The sequence below is a fragment of the Lolium perenne genome, chromosome 4, assembly GCF_019359855.2.
Source record: "Lolium perenne isolate Kyuss_39 chromosome 4, Kyuss_2.0, whole genome shotgun sequence".
In the NCBI taxonomy this organism is placed as follows: domain Eukaryota; kingdom Viridiplantae; phylum Streptophyta; class Magnoliopsida; order Poales; family Poaceae; genus Lolium; species Lolium perenne.
The window spans coordinates 159,918,588-159,927,522 of NC_067247.2; the positions used below are offsets into that span (position 1 = coordinate 159,918,588).

An 8,935-nucleotide genomic window follows, 5' to 3' on the forward strand; every position below is an offset into this window, starting at 1 on the left:
TGGATGCTAGGCACATAAACATCCAAATGTAGGCCGATGCTATGCTAATCCTAATTAGATGCTTACACTGGGCATTAGGGCTACCATCCATGGCCGGATCCAACGTATTCGCTAAGGAGGGCAGCTGCTCCCTTCTCAATTTCTTGTATCTTTGTAGTAGGCCAAACCAAATGATGATTTCCCCCTAGTCAGCAAAGAAATTTTCCTTATTTGGCACATCCTTGCCCCCTCTAATACTTTGTCCCTCCTTGGTCTTGCTAATCGCCATGTACACTTGTAGAGGGGACGTATGTGCATAAAGTATAAACCTAAGCTAATTGCTAGGCTAAAACGAAATGGAAGTTAACATCTGGTATTAAATCCAGTATCGCCAAGCTTCTCCACTTAGAGATGAGATGTTGGTGTTATTGTAGGCTAGCGAGGCTACTCAAACGTTCATTCTGACCTTGTTTACGAGAAAAGGCTAGGGCCAATTTACATGCATGGGGGTGTTTACCTGTTTGATTTTGCTTAGTCGAGATATTTAGATTGAGTAAAGTGTCGGCTCGTAGTTAAGTCATAAATCGTGAACCTAGACAAAGTGCTGAGCTACTACTTGTGATCGAGTGGACGCTAACTGGTCCTTTGGATGGAACTGCCAGGCTTGGCCGTACCCGTGCATGCAATGCAGCTAGCTCCGGCCGGCCGCAGCCAAACGGCCCAGTTGCTGAGTCTGAGTCGCGTTGTCTTCTAGGCGCTTCCGCTCACCGGAGTTGGCCCGTCCGGTTTCACACGCGGCGGCTCCTCCGCCCGTGCTGACCTGCGGGCTCCCCATCCCGGCGATCGGCGAGTCACCGGCCGGCCGGCCACCCCGCCCACGTGTACCGCCGCAGAATCCACGTCGACGCCCCGCAGCACGGGGAGTGGCTGGCCACTGCCGGCCCGGGCCCGCTCGCCTCGTTCGTCGAGCCGTTGCTGCATGCTGGGCACGGCACGCGGCGGCTCCACGTGCCTCTGCGACGTGGCCTCCGCGGACGGGCCAGATGCTCCCCATCCGGCCGCACAGGCGCTCGCAGACGCCGGTGAGGGGTACCACCTGTCCGACCTCCTTGCGCCGCCTCACCGGGGAAGGATATTTAAAGGGGAAGCAAGGGCCCCGCCGTACTCTCGCTTGGCACCGCTCCCCGCCTCCTCTTGGCCGGCCTCGCTCGCTAGCTCCTCCACCACCGGATTCGAACGAGATCTCGTGCGCCCCATCCCATGCCTGCTACTGATCGAGCCGACGGCGGGCAGCTCAGGCAATGTCGGCGGGTCGGCAGCGCCGACGTCGAGCTCCACGCCGCCATGGCGCTCGCCGACATGGCCGGGGTCGAGCACCACGCGCTCCCCACTCAGCACCACGCCGCCGCCGCCGCCCTACCCCAGGTAATCGATTTCTGCATCTCGATCTACCCAGCCCTGGGTTTCCAAGCAAGGAATTGAACTGATTCCTCGATGGATGGCGGCCGGCTTCGGTTCGCTTGCAGCAGGCGGCGACGGAGCACGAGGAGGACGAGGAGATGGCCAGCACGAGGCTGAGCCTGGAGCTGGGCAACGTCGGCCTCCAGTCCTCCCCTTGCTCCAGCAGCTCCAGCGGCGCCGGCCAGCAGCACCAGCCGATGCACGCGGCGGCGGCCGCCGCGGCCGTGACGGGGTACGGTACCAGCAGGCCGCGGAACGTGCTCACCGAGGTAAAGTCGCTCGCTTTCTTCATCTATCTACCTCTGCACATCAAAATTTCCACCGGCGCCGTCGCCTGAACCACCGATCCTGAAACGCGGAACATCATTGCAGGCCGAGAAGGAGGCGAAGCGGCTGCGGCGCGTGCTCGCCAACCGGGAATCCGCACGGCAAACCATCCTCCGCCGCCAGGTACGTGATTGCTACTTGCTCGCTCCTTATTGCACTTAAAAATTCCTCCTTTTCTCGTCAGACAATCCTCCGCAGTTTGAATCCCGGTCTGATCTGATCTGGTTCTGATTCCAGGCGATCCGTGACGAGCTGGCGAGAAAGGTCGCGGATTTAGCGTCACAGAACGAGAACATGAAGAAGGTTACTTGGATCAATCAACCTAGATTCAGCTATACGATTTCCAGTGATGTTCTTCATATGCCAAATTTGGAAATTCTGAATGTTCTTGTTTTGTGCAGGAGAAGGACATGGTTCTGGAGCAGTACATCTCCCTCAAAGAAACCAACAAGCAGCTGAAACAACAGGCACACCATCTTTCGCTTTCCTACCTTTAAATTTTATCCATTATTAGCACCATTTCTTCTTTCTGGGCAAAAGAAAATAAGGAGGATCGAACCTAGTATGTTCCAATCCAGCTCCAGTTGTTCCCCTGGGAGAGGAGGCCACATGCCCTACCAGTCAATCGCTGCCGTACACCTACTAATTATGGTCAAACAGGGAACTGTCGACTTTCCTTTTTTCATCAACGGGGAAGAGCCTGTCGACTGATGTTTGTATATTATTAATCGCAGTTGCTCTCTGACAGTGATCTGGAATAATATACTGCTTCTTGCTTTATTTGTCTTTGCTTCTTTGGGTATGTGTGCTTTCTCGGCGCAACACACATGCGAACGTGCTGCCGGGTGGTCGATTGAGTTAGAAGAAAATTGCGGCACGCATTGGCGCCTGCTTGCCCAAGCAGCTGACATGTGTGCGTATAGCTTTGCTGTATGAAACCATCATGGAAGGACAGGTGCAGATGACGTAACAAGTGGCCAAAGAGTATTGTTTTCTGTTCGGATAAACTCGACCCGACGCGATCGAGAAGCTGGCAAAACCCCCTACCCGAACTTTTCATGGGTACGACACGATGCCCAAACAAGGGGTGTCTAGTAAGATCCCGTCAAAATTCAACTTCCTATTTCAATTCGTGGTCTCTAGTTCAAATTTTATGATCAAATTTTGAGCTAGAAATCATGAAACGAACTATGATTCGGATTTTTGCGGGATCTAGCTTGCATCTCTACCCCCAAAATAAAGATGCTTGCGCTGATGTGCACAAATCTCAGCAAATCAGCCGCCGATTTAAAAAAAAAAACATAGAGAACAGAAGCTCCATTTCATTATCTCGATTGTTGGGAAGACATTGCTAACCGCGGCGTTTCGTATCTGCAAATTCAACCCTTCGAGCTCCCACGGAGCCAAGTAAGATTAGTCAGAAGCTCGCCATGCGCCATGTCGGTGGTGGCATGGGCGGCAAAAGGAGAGCCAGACACACATACAACCAAACTGTTGCTACTGCGGCCAGTCTTTAAGCCAGATCTGAAAAAAGTTGCACCGACAGTAATTCCGGCTCTTTTTACAAACACAAGTCAATTTTGTAGGGAACACACACACACACACACAAGGTTAACTGACTTTGGTCGTTCACATTTCACTAGTAGAGTAGTAGGGCAAGAGTAATTTTCCCCACGTCCAACACACGTCTCACAACGTTCTCCGTCAATACATGCAAATATTTGGTCGTGACTGAACCATGCCAGACCCAGAGACTAGTGCAGGTGCTGACCGAGTCGTGTTGTTTCCTCTTTGCAGGTGGCCAAGACGTCCAAGAAGAAGCCGTCCTCGACGCCGGCGACCACGCCCATGGACATCGCGCCGCCGGCCCAGCAAGCGGAAGCCTCCCCGCCGTCCACGCCACCGCAGCCAAGCTTCATGTACAGCGCGCCGCCGCCGGCCATGCCGGTGCCCTACGTCTGGGGCTCGTGGCCGCCGTGCGGGCCGGGGGCGTACGACCACGTCGGCAACAGCGCGGCGGGACACGCCCCGCCGCCGCTATGCATCCCGCCGCCATGCGCGTGGTACTACCCCGTCGTCGCCGCCGCCGACCCCCGCGGGTCGCCGACCTCCTACGTGCAGCCGCTCCAGGAAACGGCCGGCAGCCCGGGCGGCGGCGGAACCACGGGCGGGGAGGGCACCGACGAGGACGAAGACCCGTGCTCGCTGACCCTTGCCATCGACGCTGCCGACAAGAAGAGCGCCGCCGCCGGAGCGAGCGCTCACCAGAGCAGCGGCGGCGTGGTGGGAGCAGCTGTGGGCTTGCAGGTCGCGCTGAGCGGCAGGGAGAAGGCGGCCACGGCGGCGGAGGCCAGGAGGAGGAGGAAGGAGCTGACAAGGCTCAAGCACATGCACGCCGGCAGCCGCCATGGCGCTGCCGATCACTGGTAATTACGCTGCCGGTCTATGATCCTAGCGGATTACCAAGGGGACGCATGCATGCATGGCACTACTGCCGCTGAGTCACTGACATGGCATTGGTGATGAACTGATGATGACGATTGGTTTCTTGGAGGCAAGCAACAACAATACTGATATTAGTATAGTACAGTTTCTACCATTTTTCTACTAATAATGTCTTCAGTATTTCTATCTCCATCGTGTGTCTAGGAAGGTAGGTTTACATTTCAATTATGCCCTAAGGCACTGAAGAAATGTTTTCCGTTTTCTCATTCTTTGGTGCAATCTGTAACCGCCAAAAATAGTGGTCCGATGATGTATAGCACCGGAGTTGTGCGCAATGTAACGATTCTTTATGTACTAGTCAGTCGCAATTTTTACCAGCTCCAACAGTGAATCAACTGAAACGAATGTTTATTCATCGATCATGCTCTTATTCAGCCAAGGTTTTAGCTCCCGATTTTAAACCTTGGAGGGGTCGGGATTGCCAGTTACTGAGAAATCCAGAACAGTTAAGACAAATTTTAAAACCAAGTTCTAAAGTTTAATTTTTTGTATTTTTGGTAATCGGCAGGATTTTCAATTCTAATAATTTCAGAAAGATAGTTCAAATAATCTCGAAAGATTTGCCCCGGCAGGCATATTTCCCTGGTGTATGGGAAATGTACAATGGGGGTGGCGTAAGATTTCCTTTACAGTTGCCACGTAAGATTCCACGTAAGATTTTTTCTAAGTTGGCGAAGAGATTGAAGAAAGAGAAGATTGTCTTTTCTTAGGTGTCTATTTTCTCTATTGTATCATTTGTTTTCCCTTAGCAATTCAATTTCTTTCCAAATTTAATTAATTCTCATTTATTGGTAGGGATAACAATAAGAGATAATACATTATAACATTTATATTTAGTGTCTTCTTTAGATGACGTGAACTGTGAACTGCTAACAGAAGACAGAAGACGCGTCTTCCCTACCATTGAACATGCCCTAACCAAATCTCTGCTAAGAGCTCATGGTCGATCGAGTGATACACAAAAAAACACTATAATGAAAATTGGCATTTTATTCACCCTTTTTTCAATCACTTCTCTTGTGTTCTCTTTGGTCAATGCTCGATCACAGCCCATTGTTCCCATGCCTAGCCTCCATTCTCCTAGTAATTCTTTAATGTACAATTTTTTTTAGGCAAATGTTAAAAGCTACCACCTTCCTCACCACATGGGTTCACCATCTCTTGTTGTTTTTGCCATTGTTGAGATAGCTGCCACAATTCAAACATCATACCAATTATAGGGGTTCACCCTCTTTGTTTCTCGCTTGTTTTGGCTTCTAACAATCATAAGGTCCATATTTGGGCCTATCTATCCCTTAATTATAATTTTCCATTGGCGAGATCCAACGTTCGTTCGTTCTCTTCTCTCAGACTGGCACCATTGTCTTCCTTCCCCATCTAAACAATATGCCTACAAAATCAAAACACCAAATACTAACATTGATCACTCTAAGCCAACAAGTATCTGTTCTCCCACTCACCCTTAGTGAATCTCCATAATCTAGCCCTAGCATGTGAGATTACTTAAGATGGATCGCCGGAAAGAAAGAGAATGGAATAGAGAAAGAGGAAGAAAATATATGGCCACATAAAAATGATGTGATTCACAGTATAGAAAACAAAAAATTCACGAGGTGCGAAAAAATGTTAGCAACAAAAGAGAGATTATTTCTTCATGAACTTGAAGAACGTGAGCGGAAATGATTTATAACCATGGTTGATGTGCTCATACAATCCACGATCCAGTCTAATCAGCACAACAACTAGCGGCACCTTCGAAATGGGCACACATGCACCACCATGACGTCTCCTCCAACTTGATCCAGTGAGGTGATGGAAGAGGTAGGTGAGATCTAATCCAACAACACGAGAGCGTGATGATGGATATGGTGGGGAATTTATCTGTAACAGATTCCGTTAGAATGTTCATTTCTAGACATTTGTCCTACTTCACCTCCACCGAACTATAGGGACTAATGAAAATGTTGGAATTGGCCGCACTCATTAACTTACCAGATGAGGCACAATAATTATTCAACTCTTAATGTAGAGTTTCAACATTCAAAATATTTGTTATCATAAGAATAAGAGAGTCATGAGCGAATAATAAGTGAGGAACTACATGTGCATTACGGCACACCTTAACACCAATAAGATTTCCAACGTCATCCTCATGTTTAAGTAAGCTCGAGAACCCCTCAGCCCATAGCAAAAATAAATAAGGAGATAGAAAATCCCCCCCTCTGCAACCCCCGGGTAGAATAATATCATCTGATTCGTTTCTATTAACTTAGACTTGATACCGGAGAAGTTTGACACAGTTCATAATCAACTCAATCCATTCGAGATCAGAGATAAGCCTAATCATTATTTGCTCCGGAAAATACCATTCAAAGCGGCCATATGCTTTGCGCATATCGAGCTTGATAGCACATAGACTATATTTCCCCACTTTTGTTGATGATTGCAAGTGCACATAACAATTGTAGCTAGTTTCGAAATAAGAGTATCGAACCACAGAGAGCTATTGTTAGAGGTATTAATGCTGCTCGTTACTATTATCTAAATAGTACTCGTAAGTTATTATAGTTCGAAGTTAGAGTGTATAAAGGTTGTTTAGTGTTTGAGAGCATAAGTAACTAGAACAAAGAAATAAACAAAAGTTACCGAGAGCAGCAAGTATGATTGTGGGAATGACAATATGGTTAAGGAGTTCTTAGAAATTTGTTGGATCCACCTCTGCATTAGGATTAATGTTAATCAAGATAAAATATGTTTTTAATCATGTTGTGTATGGAGAGAGCTCCATAATAAGATGCACTCAGAAAACCATATGTCATTGCATCTCTAAAATAACCACTACGGGTAGCCTTTTTCAACCACAAATTGACTATCGCAATTAAGGGTTTCCCCATGGTTATTGATATGAGCTTAGTGAGTCTCTCTTTATCCCCCTCTTCCATTTGATAGAGCACCGCCACGGTAAATTCACTTCCTGTTGTATACTATATCATACTTCAAAGGGTAGTTCTCTCTCTAGTCTCTAAGGCAAATATTACATGATCCACTTCACATAATATCTAGAGAGAAAACTAACACACAATCATATATTAAAATCATAGATCATCTTTCATTCATCTCACAGTGATGCTAGGGTTTCTCCATCTCCCCCAAAACAAAGGAACTACTCACACATGAAGGGAATCAACATGATCTCAAACATATGAATGGAATATGGTAGTACAATTGAATACAATATGAGATCCACACTAGGGTTTGGGTTACAACCAAGTAAACAAAGGGGATCGGTGTTGGAGACGATGTTGTTGATCAGTGTTGAAGCCGTCAAGATCCAAGTCCCTTCTCCTTGAGTATGGTGGTGATAGTGGAGATTGATACGCGTACAGCATGCGTCCGTTGGGAACCCCAAGAAGAAGGTGTGATGCGTACAGCGGCAAGTTTTCCCTCAGTAAGAAACCAAGGTTTATCGAACCAGTAGGTGAAGGAGATATGCCCTAGAGGAAATAATAAAGTGGTTATTATTTATATCTTTATGTTTATGATAAATGTTTATATATCATGCTATAATTGTATTAACCGAAACATTAGTACATGTGTGATATGTAGACAAACAAAGAAGTCCCTAGTATGCCTCTTAACTAGCTTGTTGATTAATGGATGATTAGTTTCATAATCATGAACATTGGATGTTATTAATAACAAGGTTATATCATTGTATGAATGATGTAATGGACACACCCAATTAAGCGTAGCATAAGATCTCGTCATTAAGTTATTTGCTATAAGCTTTCGATACATAGTTACCTAGTCCTTATGACCATGAGATCATGTAAATCACTTATACCGGAAAGGTACTTTGATTACACCAAACGCCACTGCGTAAATGGGTGGTTATAAAGGTGGGATTAAGTATCCGGAAAGTATGAGTTCAGGCATATGGATCAACAGTGGGATTTGTCCATCCCGATGACGAATAGATATACTCTGGGCCCTCTCGGTGGAATGTCGTCTAATGTCTTGCAAGCATATGAATGAGTTCATAAGAGACCACATACCACGGTACGAGTAAAGAGTACTTGTCAGGAGACGAGGTTGAACAAGGTATAGAGTGATACCGAAGATCAAACCTCGGACAAGTAAAATATCGCGTGACAAAGGGAATTGGTATTGTATGTGAATGGTTCATTCGATCACTAAAGTCATCGTTGAATATGTGGGATCCATTATGGATCTCCAGATCCCGCTATTGGTTATTGGTCGGAGTGAGTACTCAACCATGTCCGCATAGTTCACGAACCGTAGGGTGACACACTTAAAGTTGGATGTTGAAATGGTAGAACTTGAATATGGAATGGAGTTCGAATATTTGTTCGGAGTCCCGGATGAGATCCCGGACATCACGAGGAGTTCCGGAATGGTCCGGAGAATAAGATTCATATATAGGATGTCATTTTATGTGAATTAAAATGATGCGGAAGGTTCTATGGAAGCGGGACTCCACCTCCATGGCCGGCCAACCCTAATGGGGGAGGAGTCCCAAGTGGACTCCCCCTTAGGGGGCCGGCCACCCCCCCATATGGAAGGGGGGGAATCCCACCCCAAGTGGGATTCCCACCCTAGGTAGGTTTCCTTTTCATATGGAAGGTTTTGGTTTCGGGTCTTA

General features: G+C 47.3%; 1 protein-coding gene across 2 annotated transcripts; it reads left to right on the forward strand.

The window, feature by feature from the left end:
• Positions 1-1,074: 1,074 nt before the first annotated feature.
• Positions 1,075-4,629, forward strand: LOC127294309 (uncharacterized). 2 transcript variants are annotated; one of them, XM_051324092.2, is made up of 6 exons: positions 1,075-1,404; positions 1,506-1,709; positions 1,813-1,890; positions 2,005-2,070; positions 2,169-2,234; positions 3,565-4,629. In XM_051324092.2, the coding sequence occupies exons 1-6, from the start codon at positions 1,240-1,242 to the stop codon at positions 4,195-4,197; spliced, it is 1,212 nt and encodes a 403-aa protein (XP_051180052.1). In that variant the 5' UTR covers positions 1,075-1,239; the 3' UTR covers positions 4,198-4,629. The 2 variants fall into 2 exon arrangements, with proteins under 2 accessions (XP_051180052.1, XP_051180053.1); XM_051324093.2 differs by having other exon boundaries at positions 1,509-1,709.
• The last annotated feature ends 4,306 nt before the right edge of the window (positions 4,630-8,935 follow it).